This window comes from Jaculus jaculus, chromosome 4, assembly GCF_020740685.1.
Source record: "Jaculus jaculus isolate mJacJac1 chromosome 4, mJacJac1.mat.Y.cur, whole genome shotgun sequence".
Lineage (NCBI taxonomy): Eukaryota > Metazoa > Chordata > Mammalia > Rodentia > Dipodidae > Jaculus > Jaculus jaculus.
In genome coordinates this window covers 5,847,294-5,864,288 of record NC_059105.1, presented here as the reverse complement: position 1 = coordinate 5,864,288, position 16,995 = coordinate 5,847,294, and the positions used below count along the sequence as shown (strand labels likewise).

At 42.4% G+C, this 16,995-nt stretch overlaps 1 protein-coding gene across 17 annotated transcripts in view; it reads left to right on the top strand.

Moving 5' to 3' along the window:
- The first annotated feature begins 2,887 nt into the window (after positions 1 to 2,887).
- Mff (mitochondrial fission factor) overlaps positions 2,888 to 16,995 on the top strand; it is a 32,266-nt gene continuing 18,158 nt past the window's right edge. For 12 of the 17 annotated variants that reach the window (XM_045147079.1, XM_045147077.1, XM_045147074.1 and 9 more), the window contains exons 1-4: positions 8,799 to 8,903; positions 9,622 to 9,800; positions 10,768 to 10,988; positions 13,384 to 13,553. In XM_045147079.1, the coding sequence (XP_045003014.1) occupies positions 9,763 to 9,800; positions 10,768 to 10,988; positions 13,384 to 13,553 (429 nt within the window). In that variant the 5' untranslated portion in view covers positions 8,799 to 8,903; positions 9,622 to 9,762. Of the gene's footprint in view, positions 2,986 to 8,012; positions 8,032 to 8,798; positions 8,908 to 9,621; positions 9,801 to 10,767; positions 10,989 to 13,383; positions 13,554 to 16,995 lie in introns of those variants that run through there. The other 5 variants (XM_045147063.1, XM_045147067.1, XM_045147066.1 and 2 more) reach the window with 5 other exon arrangements.

Here is a 16,995-nt window from a genome sequence, read left to right as displayed (position 1 = left end):
TAGGAATAGCTTATAAAGATAAAATTCAGCTGGATAAACAAAATATAAGTAACTTGTTTCTTTTAAATTTGGGGCTACAACTTCAGAATTTCACAGTGTGCTAAAACAACCAACTTCTCAGTTATTTGTGTCTTCAAGTTAACATTATTAATTTATTTATAAAAGTATTAAAATGTTTAAATCTGAATTTTACTGTTAACTTACAAATGTTATTTTCTATGTATCAAGTGAAACTTACTATTGCTCATGTTAATTTAATATTTGCTCTAAAACCAAATGAAATCTATTTAAAATATATTGATATTTTATATTGTTTTATCCTGATAAAATTCCAATATATTGTAATGTACTAACATTTCAGTAATTATAGCTAAAATTTTATTTTACTGTCAGAATAAAATGAAATAAATATAACTGGCCTTCATGTTTTCAAAATGAAAATGAATTTATTGTAGACTGTAAAAACAACAGTTGTTCAGCCCAGCATGGTAGTGCACACTTGGAATCTTAGCCAGCACTCAGGAGGTGAAGGTAGGAGGATGACAATGCGTTTGAGGCCAGCCTGGGCTAGAGTGAGACCCAGCCTGCCTGGGGAAAAAAAAAACAAAAACAAAAACAGATGTTCACTGTATAACAAAAAAAAAAAACAAAAAACAGTAGATAACAGAATAGCAAGACTGCTACTGTTCAATCCTTGCCCCACCCAAAATAACTCTCAAATTTAGACAATAAAAGATAATTACAGTATTTTGAATGTTGATGACTAGAAAAATAATCTTGTGATTAACTGAAAACAAGTAATTAAACAGTTGGGCATGGTGGCTCAGGCATGCAACCACAGCAGTGGGGAGGCTGAGGTAGGAGGATGGCTATCAGTTTGAAGCCAGCCCAAAGCTACAGAGTAAGTTCTAGGTCAACCTAGGCTGGTGTGAGACCCTACCTTTAAAAAAAAAAAAAAAAGATTTTTCTTCAGGGACAGGGGGTCAAAGACCCTGCCTCAAAATAAAGTGGAAGGGGCAGATGAACACCAGAAGTTTTCCTCTGACCTCCACAGGAGCACCTGGGCTCAAGGGCGCCCACAATCACATACCTGACCACACCTACCTCCAAGTACTGGCACTGGAGTGCACCCCCAGGCCCAGCTCTAATTCCAATCCAGCCATGGATGGTTGAATCCTGTTGCAGTCAGGTTTGCATTGCTGGTAGAAATCACCCAATCAATAGCAGCTTGTGGGGAAAAAAGGTTTATTTTTGGCTTACAGGCTGGAGGGGAAGCTCCACAATGGCAAGGGGGGAATCAGATGCCAAGAGCAGAAGGTGGACATTGTACGACCCCCAAAACGAGGATCCCACGCTCTGCCCGGATATGGCGACACCCCAAATCACTCACGAGAAGCGGTCTTGATGCAAACTGCAAGAGGATTTTATTCCAAGCGCGCTGGGGCCCACAGTCGTACACCGCACAGGGGTAGAGGACTGCAGAGCCCCGAATGCAGGAAGGGGACAGTTTTTATAGGGTTTCTAACAAAGCCTGTGCATTAGACCAATCATTTTTTTAATATCAGGAGCCCGCGGGGTGCGAGCCAGTCAGTTTGTGCCACTCCATAGTTTCTAAGCCAATTAGTTTAATTTGTTCAAGCCCCTCGTGGACCAATCAGTCTCTTATGACCTTGGTGGTCAGCATTTGCGCAGGTCCTTGGGTGGGAGTAGCAGAGTGTGGTATCAGTCTCCTATGACCTTGGTGGTCTGAGGCAGGCTGCTACAGCTTATGGTATAGGCTACTAAGGCTTACAGTGTGGGCTATTAAGGCTTATGGTGCAGGCTATTTACAGAAACCAAATAAGTGGTTTACTTCATTACTCATTTCCCACCCTTGAGGGCTATCTCATGCCCTTTTTACCTAGTTTTATATTAGGAGTGGGCTCTGATATAATGAGAAGAGGGATTCTTTACTTGCTTTCAACAGAGATAAAGCTTGGAGTTTGAGGTATTCAGGGGCCTGCTTAAGCTCCCTTTGGAGCGTGATAGTATTTCTGGGCTTCTGAATTCTTGGGCCTTTCAACATCACCCCCTGCCACACATAAGGTGGGCAACAGGAACAGAAGAGGGTGCCAAACACTGGCAAGGGGAAACCGACTATAATACCCATAAGCCCACCCCCAACAATACACCGCCTCCAGGAGGCTTTAATTTCCCATTGCCATCAGCTGGGGAGACTGGCGTTCAGAACACCTGTTTGTGGGGGACACCTGAATCAAATCACCACAAATCCCAAGCCGCAAAACAGTGGCTACTGAGAGCTAGGTCTTTATTTTATTGCGAAAATGGAGGCACACAATACTTCCTCGTTTGCCTTTTGGTAGCTTTTCCATTAGGGAGTCTGGGCCGAAGGTTTCCTGAGGGCAATCGGAAGTTAGGTGCTTGGACTTGAAGCGAGCTCTTTGCTGGCTAAATAAGGTAGGGAGCCACCATGAAATCTAACTTTCACCCTTTCCCAGGTTTAAGGAGTAATAAGATTAAGAGTACTTAAAGAATTACGCCCAAACTTGGTTAAACTGCAGATTCTTAGGCCTCACACCATGTTAATTTTGATGGCAGGCGGCTCTTGAAAACCGGCTGCTAAAGGTTTACCTTGACGAAAACGCGAGGTTCTCAAAGATCACGAGGTCTAGTCATTCCCACGCAGGAACCAAACTTCAGAACCTCAAGGCGGGCGCACTTTGCCCACAACAAAAATGTCTCCATTACGACTTCTCCCGGGCCACCGCTTCCGCGCGTCAGCGACACATCCGCCCTTCCACGTCACATGATCGCGCAACCTGCTTCCGCTACGGCTCCTGGAAGGGGCCAGTCCTAGCCGTTCTCGCGTCCGTCCGGGCCCTCCGCGGCCGCTCCGCCGCTGCTTTGCCCCAGCGCCTCGGTGCGCTCGGCCAACGGCCTCGGCGGGCGGCGGCCCTCGGCGGGGACTGTCCAGCGGGGCCGGGGGTGAGTGCCATCGTCTCCCCGACTCGGGCCTCCGGGCCTAGCGCGGCGGCCGTGACCCCTCCCCGGCGGGCGGACGGGCAAGGGCCAGGCCCTGGTCCGGCTGCCCGGGGCTCGCCGCAGCGGGGACCTTCCTCCTCGGGCTCCCCTGCAGATGCGTGCGCCGGCCCTTCACCCTGTCTGCTTGGCCGTGTTGTTGTTTGCTGGGGGAAAGTCGTGTTTTACTAATAATAATAGTTGGGGGGTTGGGAAACGGGGGGAGTCTTGGGAGCTTGGACGTCGGGTCTCGCAGGCCGCCTGCCGTCCTCTTCTCTTCCTCGGCCCGGCCTGAACCCCGACGGTGTGACCTTGGCCTACGCGTGAACGGACGGGCCTGTGGGAGGCCCGGCCCGGCCGGTCCGCGGAGGCCTCCGCCGCCTGGAGCATCCCTCCGTCTGTTGCCTGCAGCCCTCAGCCTTCCTTTGCAAGACAGCCCCGTTCTATTGCAACACACACACACATCTCCCAACTCTCCAGCAACAGCGCTCCAAAAGTGGTGGCTTTTTTTTTAATGGCAAAAAAGAAAGAAAGAAAGAAAGAAACAGAAAAAAGCTTTTGCCAAATATTGAGCCAATGGTATGCAAGCCTCTGGCTTGGAATGATCGTGAAAAAACATTTGCTTCTCCCGCCATCCTATTGGCTAATGAGATCCCCAAAGAAAAACCCTTAGGGAAATTAAGAAGATTTAATTGTACTTAGTATTCGTTCCATGCAATTACATTGGACCTGCTCTTTTTTCAAAGGCTGTTGAACTTATCTTTAGTGTTACTTTCAGTGGTATTTCTGAATATAAGCTTTTTGCTGAGGTTTTTTTTTTTCTTCCCAGAGGAAATTGTGTGTTGTGTCTTCCTGTCTGATAAGGCTGTCTCCTCTTTTAGCTGTTAGCTGTTACTCTTCAGTCTATGCTGTACAAGTTTTGTAGGTGATAGTTATTTTTCAAATTTTTGGGTGACTATTAATAAAGTATTCTAGTTAGCCCTGTTTGCTGCAGCCTGACTTTTGTTTTGTTTAATTGCTGTTGTTTTGTTTGCCGTTTTTCTGAGGGTGTCCATTCCTTTCACTATATTTCCTTGGAAAGAGAACTGAGACAGGGTGACCTAGATTTAATGAAAACCTTGAACTAGGGCCGCACAATGAATGTTAAAGATTGGGTGATTTTTTTTTTTAATTGGAGAATTGTACAAATCTTCACTGTCACAATTAATTTGACCCAAACTGTTTCTGTGACTTTCTAGGTTCCTGTTTTCCATGTACTAATATAGATAGTCAGAAAGTTGGTCTGGAGTTACTGTGTTTCCTAGGAGTATGTAACCCGACCTGGGTGCATGCGGGATGACAGCTTTTTGTAATGGTACAAGCCTTCTTTCCTTCCCCCCACTTCACTAGCATACATTCATTGGGCAGAATGCTGGGTTTTATTAATGACATTTTCATATGTGTATATCATGACCTTGCCCATATGTACACTCCCTTTGCTGCACCTCTTTTACCACATAGTTCCTAGCTCCTTTTCTACTTTTGTGTGGCGTGCGTGCGTGTGTGTATTTAAAGAACTTTCATACTGATTTCTGAAGTGACTGCTCTAATTTGCATTCCAGCAACAGTGTGTAAGGGTTCCTTCCCAGATCTTCTCTCCCCCCCCCCCGAATATTTCTTATTGTTTGTCTATAAGAGCCTTTTTGACTGTTTTAAGTTGAAATCTCAATGTAATTTTGATTTGCATTTCCCTGTGGGTTATGATGTTAGACATTTTTTTCATGTACTTATTGGTAATTTGTACTCCTTCTGAGAACTCTTTGTCCATTTATGTATCAAATGGTTTTGTGGTGTCTAATGTTTTTGAGTTCTTTAAATATTCCAGACATTAATTCCCTGACAGTTGTGTAGTAGCATAGTTTCTCCATTCTGTAGACAGTCTTCACTCTTTTTTTTTTTTTTTTTTTTTGAAGCAGGGTCTTACTTTTAGCTCAGGCTAACCTTGAACTCAGTCTGTAGATCAAGCTGGCCTCTAACTCAACAGAGATCCTTCTACCTCAGCCTCCCCATTGCTGGGATTATAGGCACAAGCCACCACCTCTGACTGACTTTCTTTACTCTTGTTTCCTTAGCTGTGCAGATCTTTTTAATTGGTGGAGTCCCACTTATCATTGTTGCTATAGTTTCCTGGACTATTAGGGTGCTTTTCAGAAAGCTCTTCCCTCTTCTTGTATCTTGAAGTGTGGTCCCTGTGTTTCATCTAATTGTGTCAAAGTCTCAGATCCTACTTTAAGGCCTTTGGTTTATTTTAACTTAGTTTTTGTAATAGTTGTTATACATGTACATCAGCTCCATGGTTATAAGTGATGTTGTACTTAGCTTTGCATTGCTGGTAGAAAACTCCTGAACAAGGGCAGCTTGGGAAGGAAAGAGTTTTTTGGCTTATGGACTAGAGAGGAAGCTCCATAATGGCAGGGGAAAATGATGGCATGAGCAGAGGGTGGACATCACCTCTGGCCAACATCAGATGGACAATAGCAGCAGGAGAGTGTGCCCAATACTGGCAACGGGAAGCTAGATGGAAGACCCAAACAATACATCACCTCCAGGAGGATCCAATTCCTAAATTTCCACCAACTGAGGGCATAGCATTCAGAACACATAAGTTTATGGGGGAATACCTGAATCAAACCACCACATTCTGCCCCTAGCCCCATGTGATGTAAAGTGCAATGCATTAGTCCCACTTTAAAAGTTCCCATAGTTATTATCAATCCCAATGATGTTGAAACATCCCAATAGTCCAAGGTCTTTTAACTGAGCTATAATACCAATAAATAAATAAATAATGGCACAGAAGAAAACATGCACACTGCAAAAGATAGCATTGGGCATAGCAAAGAAATATTCATAAGATTTAAAACAAATAGGGCAAACAAACTGTAACTGCAAGTTTAGAAACTCTAGCCAGTGAAGAATCGCCAAGTCCAATAATACTAGCCAGTGACAAGTCTCCAGAGTTCCAGTCCCGCCCCTCCAGCTAGGTTACTCACAGCCCAGGAAAACTGGTGCCGGCAGCTTTCTTTGGCAGCCAGCCCACAGTCCTGGCATCTCCATTGGGTCGCTGCTGTAACCTACACTTCATCCTCATGACCCCATCAGGCCTCTATGCAGGTAATCCAACAAGCCTGATTCACAATGCCCATGGCCATTTCCAAAATATAAAACCATGTTGCAAATCCTGTGACCCTCTCTGTCCTGTATTTGTTATACTCTATAGTACCAAGTAGGCTACCAGTTTGTTAATAGGAATCGGGAAAAGAAAGCAAACTTTGAAGAACAGGAAAGCTTGTTCAGCATTCAGGCCCCTTCAAAAAGAGTCTGCCTTCTTTCTGTTGTCCCAATCAGATCAGCTGACCCAATCTCAATGGGTGTAATCTCATACAATTGCAGCTGAACAGGCAGAAGTTTCAGTCCAAAGATTTCTTTCTGTGCTCTATCCTGCTGCTCACACCAGTCCATTTCTATACCCTGCAACCCTGCAGAAGTTCTTAGGACATGGGCATAACAGCAAGCCTCTCACACAAATTTCATCTAGTCCAGGCAAAGCTCTTTCATAAGCCACATCTCACAGTCCATAGTTCTTAATGCATTCAGGTTTTTCAACTCTGACCAGAATAGTCCATCAAGCTATACTGAGCACTCCATGGTGTCTCTTGAGACAAGATTTCAAATCCTTCCACATTCTTTCCTCAAATCTGTTCCAAATAACCAAAGCCATAGGTTTCTGGCAATAATGACACCACTTCTTGGTACCAGTTTTACAGTTGCAGTCAGCTTCGCATTGCTGGCAGGAAACACTTGACCAAGAGCAGCTTGTGGAGGAAAAGGTTTACTTCAGCTTACAGACTCGAGGGGAAGCTCCATTATGGCAGGAGGAAACCATGACATGAGCAGAGGGTGGACATCACCACCTGGCCAATGTCAGGTGAATAACAGCATCAGGAGAGTCAAACACTGGCAAGGGGAAACTGGCTCTGAGACCCATGAGCCTGCTCCCAACAATATGTCTGTCACCTCTAGGAGGGTCCAATTCCCAAAGTACCAGCAGCTGAGGACCTAGCATGAGTTGATGGGGGACACTTAATCAAACCACCATTAGTGGTAATAGAAATTTTCCTTTTAAAGTACATTTATCATAAAAACTTTTTAAGTCAGGCTGGAGAGATGGCTTTGTGGTTAAAGCACTTGCCTGCAAAGCCAAAGGACCATGGTTCATTTCCCCAGTACCCACGTAAGCCAGATGCACCAGGGGGCGCATGCATCTGGAGTTCGTTTGCAGTGGCTAGAGGCCCTGGTGCACCCATTCTTTCTCTCCCCTCTCTTTCTCTGTCAAATAAATAAATAAAATATTAAAAAAAAACATTTAAGTGAAGTTAAAGCAGAAACTAAGTGTAATAATAAGGGGGCCCATGAAGTTGGAAAGTGTTGCTGATATTTAGAAACCACTGTGCCTAGACAGTGGAGATCTGACGTCATGTATGATTTTAAGGAGACTTTTTGTCTCATTACTTGTAGAACAGACTCGTGTGTACTGGTTGCCTACTAGATTGTAAGTAACGAAATTTACGGACTTATATCTTAGTTCCAAATGAGAGGTTTATTCCTAACATGTTACCCAAGGGGCCATAGCCTAATGAATGGGAAAGACAATGAGATCTTGATGTGTTTGATGTAAACATGAAACCTAGCAGCTGAAGCAGTAGGGTTAGGTCTTAGCAAAAAGGGGCAATTGCTTTATTAAGTTTTAGGTAATTCAGCTGCAAGAGAAGTGGTCTTTTCATTGTCCACTTTTAGACTCTTTAGTTTGAGTCTTTACAAACTCGAAAGTCCTCCTAAGAAAAGATACTGCTGTGGGCTGAAACGCTGAGATCCTTGACAACCTGAGACTGAAATGAGCTGGGCGCGGTGGCCTCAGCCTGCTTGTGGTCCCAGTGCTCTGGAGCTGGGCAGGAGGATCATGAGTTCAATGAGGTCAATCTGCATTGAAATGCAGTGAAAAAAGCTGTGTAGAGACTGTCGCATTTCAAGAAAATGACATGGTTCTAGCAACTTGCATGAGCCACTGTGCCTACCTGGCTCCTTTCCAGCCTTTACTACACTTTGGAGATTGAAGTCCTAAAATTATCTCATTTAGACTGCTGCACAGAAATTGATAATGGAAGTTGACCGTAGGCATCTGGATGGCTGAAGATAAGATTGGGTGGAGCATTTCATATTCTCTATATGCTCTTTTTTTTTTCCACGCATAAACAAGTTCTGACTATGTAGCCCAGCCTGGCCTGACTTCCCCATCCTTCTGCTCCGGCCTCCTGAGTACAGTGTCTCCGCGCCTGGCCTAGCCCTTTCTTTATGTTCTGACATAGTTTGCTCTGCATTTCACCATTATTACCCGTTCAATTTCCAAAACATTTTAAGTGAATAAAAAGTTAACCAATGTGTTTCCTTAACATAATTTTTGTATGTTTACATGCACGTAAATATTAGCTTAATCTAAACAAATCTTTGATTTGCTAGTTTTCTAAATCAGAACTTGTTTTGGTTTTGAATTATCTAATGAATAAATCATAGGACCCTATCTGTGAGACTAAAACTGGTGACAAGTTTTTCTTTTATTCTTTTTATTCATTTCTTGGCCTAAAGTTGTGTATTTTTATGACTTCTATTATTTGGAGAACTTTCAACGGAATCTTCTTACTGACCACACGTAGTTTCTCAGTCGGTCCGTTTCTCTCCCCCAGGGGCAGAAGTGGCTCTACACCCAGCACACGTACGCTGAAGCCCGTTTCAGGAGTTACTATGAAGCACAGAAGCAGATAGTGCCAAATCGTGGTTGGTTCCCATTTGTAGGTAACATGTTCTCTCTGGACTCCGTTTTCTTAGTCTTTAAGCCATCTGCATGCCAATTCCTCACAGTGGCTATTTGAGTCAAGAGTGAAGGAAGCTAGTTAGCAGTCGAAGTAAAGCCAGGCTGCACACTGAGCAACTGCCAAGAACTCCCGGACCTCAGGGAGGTGGACTTGGCCTGAGTACATCTCTTCCAAGCAGTTGAAGAAGTGTCCGAGCTAGAACTAAAACATTTGTACTGTCTTTTTTTATTGCTCTTGCATTATAATATATTTTGCTAAGAGCAATGTAATTTGGCCTTTACAAATCATTTCCTTTTAAGGAAATCATTACTTTATAATCAGGTTTTTAGGTTACCTTAACTCCTTTTACCCATACATTCGCTTCATGGTTTCTTTGTATATAGTCTAAAAAAGAAAAAAAAAAAAGACTTTTAGAATATAATGGTTAGAGGAGCTTTCTGGTAGTTTTTATTTACTATTTACTGTGTATAAAGATTTGATGTAGCTTTTCTATATCCTATTTGGAAATGATAAAATGGTGACTATACTTAAAACTGTTTTGCTGATTTTTGAGGTACTGTGACGTAACTGTCTTATGGAAATATTTGAAAATTGATTTCTCAGATCAAACCTCATTTTAAGTATTTACTTTTATTCATAGTTTTCTTACAAAGTGATTGTTGAAATACTGATTTTTATTCTTTTCTTTTTACAGCTGGAAAAGCAGTGTCCGTGTTGTTATGTACACCTCCAAAAAAAAAAAGTTGAGAGCTGTAGGGGAGTTGTTTGTAAAGTAAACTGAGCTGCAGGGTAGCGGCGTTTTCGTAGCTATTGTAGGCGTGTGTTGCGCGTTAAAATGAGTAAGAGAACAAGCAGTGACACCCCTCTAGGAAGGTCAGTGCATATGTTTCAGCTGAGCTGGCGTCTTAGGCTTGAGAGTCAGTGGCTTGAAAGCTTGTTTGCCTTGCTCTTTTATGCTTTCTTAGCATTTTTTATTTTGGGGCAACTTTCCACTACATTTCCCTGGAATCATAGATTCTTTTCCAATTAAGAAAGTTACTTGATGCATTTGTACAGTTTTTCCCCAAAGGGCACTTGATACTTCTCAAAACTGTACATGTAAATATGATATTAAATTTAAGTTAACGTAAACTTTTAACCCCTCAAAAATGAATGTGTACGTTACAGTTTTATTGATACATTATGTGCTTGGCATTCCCTGCGTCTCAGTCATCACTTGTATGCTCAGCAAGAGGACCTAATTTGCATTATGTGATTTAAGGGGGTGTAGCTTCTCTTTTAGTAAATGGAACATTAACCTTATTTACCTTTGGACATATTTTCATTATTGAAGGATTTTATTTCACGCATGATGGCTCTTTCTAATTTCATTTTTATAAGTCTAAGCAACTTTCTCCAAAATAATTAGGATTTGTTTCTTTGTGGTTTTGGAGATTGAACTAAGGGCTTTGCGCATGCTAGAAAAGTGATGTACCACTGAACCATAATTAAGAAGTTTTCATTTAAGTTTTATTCCAGGCACTTTTGAGCTAGAAGAGGCATGCTTATTTGTGTATACAGAGGGAGCCTATATGTGTGAGCACAGTTTGTATTGTGCTTACGTGATAATTTTAGACCTTTGTCCTAATCTATATCCTCAAGGTGTATTTTCAGCTGATAAGTAAGAGGGATTTATGTTGAGGAAAGTAGTTTCTTCTACCTTTTATTTTTCTTTGCGTGCATTTAGTATTCTCAAATGAGAAGCCTCCTTTTGCTCTTCTGTGTCTTCGGACATCACAGCATAGAGGATACTGACATGCTAATATCCAGTCATGCTGGTCTTAACATTTTTCTCCCACAGGGTGAGTGGGGCAGCATTTCCTTCTCCCACTGCTTCTGAGATGGCAGAAATTAGTCGAATTCAATATGAAATGGAATACACTGAAGGTATTAGTCAGCGAATGAGGGTCCCAGAAAAATTAAAAGTAGCACCACCAAACGCTGACCTGGAACAAGGATTCCAAGAAGGAGTTCCAAATGCTAGTGTGATAATGCAGGTTCCAGAGAGGATTGTTGTTGCAGGTATTTCACGTTTGCTCAGAATGTTGCCTGATTAATCTATGTCTTGCTCATTTTTGTGAAATGTTTTGCATTTTTCAAAATAGGAAAAGGAATAAAGAAATGCATCTTGGGGCTGAGAAGATGGCTCAGCAGTTAAGAACACTTGCTTGCAATGTCTGTAGGCAAGGTTCAATTCCTAAGCCAGACACAAAAAGTGACACAAGCCTCTGGTGTTCCATTGTAGCTGCAAGAGACCCTGGTACATCTATGCACATACACACATATACAAATAAATATATTTTTTAAAAGATACACAACTTTATAGTCTCAAATTTTCTATTTACTTCATGAGTCTGAATTCCAAGCAGTTTGGGTTTTTTTTGTTTTTGTTTGGTTGTTTGAAGCAGGCTGTCATTCTAGCCGAAGATGACCTAGAATTCACTCTGTAGCCCAGGCTGTCCTTAAACTCACAGCCATCCTCCTAACTCAGCCTCATGAGTGCTGGGCTTAAAGACATGTGCCACCACACTCTGCTGTTAGTTACTTAAAAAATAATACAACTTGGGCTGGAGAGGTGACTTAGCAGTTAAGTCACTTGCCTGCAAAGCTTAAACACTGAGGTTCGACTCACCAGAACCCATGTAAGCCAGAACCATAAGGTCACACATGTGTACAAGCTGGCAAATGTATCTTCAGTTTGATTGCTGTGGCTAGAGGCCCCAGCATGCCAATTCTGCCTCTATCTCTCACGCACACTCACTTGTTCTCTCTGATATTAAAAATGAAAAATAATATCTAATTCGCAAAGTTTTACAAACATAAAATGCATGCATTTTCAATATGCATTTGACTTTGACAAATGTATGTGGCCGTGAATCTACCACAGTGCAGAGATAGAACATTTTTCTCATCCTTTCTCTGTCAGTCCCAATGCGTCAACTCTAGGAAACCATAACCTTTCTAAAGCCTAAAATTAGGTTAGACTTTCCTAAAGCTTTATATAAACACAGTCATGGAGTATTTATTACTTCTGGCTCTTGTACCGATATTTTTTTGTTGCTGTTTGTATGTTTTGGGGGGTCAGGATACTGGGAGTTGAACCTTTGTACACTAACATGGAATATGCCAAGTATCCCAGGCAGGCCCTCAGCTTGGCTCTTCCTGAGTCAGCCTTCCAAGTAGCCTGTCCTAACAGGCCCAGCGTGCTCGCTCCCGTGCTCTCTCTCTCTCTCTCTTTCTCTCTCTCTCTCTCTCTCTCTCTCTCTCTCTTTGCACTTTTAGGTGTATATGTGCATATGAAGGCCAGAGGTTGACCTGAAGTGTCTTTCTTAATCATTCTTCCCCTTATTTTGTGAGCTCACCAACTCGGCTAGACTAGCTAACCAGTGTGCCCCAGGGATTCCGTAGTTCTCCCTCCCCACTGCTGGGTTTACAGATGCATACCACCATGCCAGCATTTTACATTGATGCTGAGGACCCAAACTCATATCCCATGGCATCACCTTACCGACTGAGCCATCTCCCTAGCCCTGCTGTTTCTTGAGATACTCTTAGGGCAGCTGAGGCACTCATGATCCTGCCTTAGCCTCCCAAATGGTAGGATTGCAAGCATGTGCCACCTGGCTGGCTAGAGTAATGTTTTTCAGATTCTTCCATATTGTGGCATGTATCACATGTAATTACTGAGTCATGTTCTTTGTGGGTTCATTGTAATCTGTCCAAGCACAGAATAGACATGTGTTGTTTCCTTTGATGACCTTTAGGAAGAAAGCTCACATGAATATTCATGTGCAGATCTACGTGAGGACGTGTATCTTTAGCAGTGAGGTGCCTGGGTTATAAGGTACAATTAGGTTTTCTCAGGTGCTGGCAGTCTGTTTTCAAAACTGTACCAGATACCATTTCCATCAGTGACATTTGAGGGTTTTAGTTCTCTACATCCTTGCTAACAGTTTCTATGGTTGGCATCTTTAATTTGAATCATTAGAGAGGTATATATGGCATTTTCTTGTGATTTTAATAATATATCTTCAGTTAGTAATTTTGAATATCTGTATATTTGTTTTTTGGTCATTTGCTTATCTTTTTTTGAAACACCTACTCAAATTTGTTGTGGGGTTTGAAAGATTGGGTGTTCCTTATGTGCACATATATGAGTAGATAGATAGATAATATGTTGCTTGGGGTTTGTTTGTTTTTTGGTTATAAATATATTCATTGTATAATTTCTGCACCACAGTATTAAATAGTAACGAAATGTAAATACATATGCCAAAAGTGTATTTTTAAAGAAATAGCACTGTCAGGTAGGTTATAAAATAAAACAGGGAGGGTAAATATATTTTTACAAAGCCACTACTTTTAAAAAAAATTCTCTCCCCCTACCCTATTTTTTTTTTTTTTAATTTTCTCCTAGGAAATAATGAAGATGTTTCATTTTCAAGACCAGCAGATCTTGACCTCATTCAGTCAACTCCCTTTAAACCTCTGGCACTAAAAACACCACCTCGTGTACTTACACTAAGTGAAAGACCACTAGATTTCCTGGACTTAGAAAGGCCTCCCGTAACCCCTCAAAATGAAGAAGTAAGTAGAGTTTTTTAACATCAGTTGTATTTGAAAGAATATGGGCAAAATTACAAGTGAGAAGTTGAGAGGCTATGGATCGTATTGTTGGCCATATGTAATGAAAGATTTCCATGTAGAACAGTGATTGCTATTAATTTATTTTTCTTTCCCCAAATATAAAATGTTGTGCTTTTCTAATGTAGCCCTTGTGTGTGAGGAAAGTGAAAATCTTGTGGGAAGTGTCGCTGACACGGGTGTGTACATAAAGGAAGAGCTTTGGTGACGATTGCATGTAAGGTGATACAGGGCTAGGCTGGAAGTTCAGTTTTGTTTTTGCAGTGCTGGGATTAGACCAGAGCCCTTGAACATTCCAGGCAAGTGACTTAGCGCTGCTTCCCCGGCCAAGGAAGCTTTGAAGTTGGAGAATATTAATGCATCATTTTGTGATAAAATCATTTTGACAAACAGAGCTAAGAAAACCCATTTCTCCTGATCCTATCTATTCTTGCTACTTGAAGAAAGGTTTCTACTGTTAGCTGCTGAGCTACTGATTACAGTAATGTCCCTGTCAACCTAATTTGGCAGTGTGGCCTAAAAAGAGTGATAGAAGTCAAGTTAAAATCTTGCCTCTCCTGTTGACTCAAGACCAGTCTTTCCATCTTCTTAAACACAGTGTACAAACATACATTTTTATTAAACTTGGTACTTCTCTGGTTTCATTTTGCATGAAGTCTTTTCCAGAAGGTTAAAGCATTCATATAAAAAAGACAGTTCAATTTCACACTACTAGGTGTTATTGCCTTTTTAGGTTCTAAATTTCTACTAGGCAATTGAGGTAATAAGTTATTACCTCATATGTGCTAGTTTGAACCTTCTTGCATGCTGAGTAGAAAGCCTAGACTTGAATGTTTGTGCTATAAAAAGTCACCAAAGCCGGGCGTGGTGGCACACGCCTTTAATCCCAGCACTCGGGAGGCAGAGGTAGGAGGATTGCCGTGAGTTCAAGGCCACCCTGAGATGACAGAGTTAATTCCAGGTCAGCCTGGACCAGAGTGAGACCCTACCTCGAAAAACCAAAAAAAAAAAAAGTCACCAAGATATTTGTAACATTTTACTTAGCAACTACTCTTGAACTTTTTCTGAGACACTGTATAGTAAAAGACACCTAGTCCCTGCTCTCTGGACATTCACTGTCTGCCTAGTGAAAACATTGACACACACAGAAGATGTAACATTTGCTTCCTTTCTCTTTTGCATATGTATGTGGGGGTGTGTGTGCATGTATGTTCTTATGTGTTTGAGTGCAGGCACACTTGTACATGGGAGGCCCGAGGACAAGTTCACAAGCATGTTGTCCTCAGAAAAGCCATCTGTCTATTTGAGGAAAGGCTGTTTCATTGTTCTGGAGCTTGCCAACTAGGCTAGACTGGCTCCAAGGATCCTCCTGTCTCCACCTCTCCGACACTAGGATTTTAAGCAAGTGCTACCACATCTAACATTTTACATGGGTGTTTGGGTTGAACAAAGGTCCTCGTGCTTATAGGCGAGCACTTTAACAAGAACTATCTCCCTATCTAAAGGTCTTTAATAATAACAAATAATGAAAGTTGTGAAGACGGCTACACAGAGAACAAGATATGTTAGCACATTCCCTGTCAGAGGCCCAGAGCCCAGATCCTCATCATTCCTAATGCAAATTTAACTATGAAAAGTCTCGTCTTGAAAATTCTGCCCAGTGAGAGAAGCTTGCTTTGCTATTTGTTGGATTTTTTGTTGTTGTTGTTTTGTTTTTGCTCCTCTAACTAGTTCAGACACTTGATTCCCAGTATAAGTAACTGACTAAAGCAATCCAGACACTTTCCTGGATGATTGCTTAAAGATGGAATAATCTGGAAGGAGCAAAATCAGTTAGCTTGTATAAACCTTGACCTGAATTTGGTAGAGAATTACAAAGGCAGTGAATGTTTTCAGAAAGGGAGCTTATCTCTACGTTATGCAAGCTTTAAACAGAAACCGTCAGGTGTCATCCGCCATATGCCACATTCTATGTTAGTTACGTACAAAGCGTATAGCTGCGGCTCTGGCACTAGTAGAAGTCATATCTAGCATGAACCAACCTCATCTTTCATTACACTTGGAACGCAACAGCCCTACAAGCTGAGGATAACACGAAAACCATGGATGTGTGTTAGAAAGCATAAAACCTAGTAGCCCTCCTGTAAGGAAGCAGCAAACAGATGGCTGTCAGTGCCTGTGGTGACCAGCTCAAGGGTGAGAAGCAGGTGACTCTAAGTGACTGAAGTGTATCAGACCCTCAGCTTACTACCAAGAGCACCTACAGAAGACTCCCCAGGCATTTGGGGAATACTTAAAAGTGTCCTGCAGAAGCTCAGAATCAAGAAGTCAGGAGAAGAGGTCTCCTCACAAGTCAGTGGAAATGTGTATAGCCCTCTTCTCATCCATGGAAAGAACTGGGGTGAGGTGCCCAAAAAGAAGTGGAAGCCTTAGTCCTGTCCAATCTGCGGGTTACGTGCCGGGTGGAGAAGAGCTACGAGTGTGGTCCAACACCAAGTCTTAACTTTTGTTTATTTTATAACTCAATTGCATGGTTTTTGAGTATGAACTTTATAGATGACAGTGTCATGTGATATCAAAAGATTGGGTGTACCTGGTAAGGAGAAGAAGATGAAGAGAGAACAACTTTATTTTTGACTGCACACCTGTGCCCATGGATGACTCAGTGCTGCGCACTCTGGTCCTCATACGGTGATGTCTCTTGCTCTTTCTTCTTCCATAGGCAAGAGCGGAGCGCTTTCCTGTGCCACCTTGTTCCATGCTCCTTTCCCAGGTGCCCTAGCCTCCGGCTCAGCTGTTCTCCCCGTTGTGTGCTCTTCTGAGCTGTGTGCTCGAGCATGTTCACGCGGGAGGATGCCAGCCCATTGTCCTGTCTGCATTACCTCTTCCTCCCCTCTTCTCCAGTCAAGTTTCCATAGAAAACAAGAATGGTGCCAGGCATGGTGGTTTGTACCTGTAATCTGAGCATTTTGGAGGCTAGGGCAGAGAGATCTTAAGTTTCTTAAAAGGAGTATAGGTCAAATTTAAGACATGTGAATAGATTGTTAAGGGAGGGTTTGATAGGCTTAGCACAAATGACGAGCACCAGTGCCCACAGGGCTTCTTGTAGTGTATGAATAACCAGATACAACTTGAGCTGAAGCACATTGAACAGGAATGTATTCTGCCTGTGTGCAGGTTTGTCTAGTACTACTGCATGCTGCACAGCTAGACACAGAAGGCCTGAGGACTGAACTGGGTAACAGAGTGAGGTCTAAGCCTAGGCTTGAGTGAGATCCTCCCAGAAAGAAAGAAAGAGGAAGGGAGGGAGGGAGGGAGGGAGGGAGGAAGGAAGGAAGGAAGGAAGGAAGGAAGGAAGGAAGGAAGGAAGGAAGGAAGGAAGGAA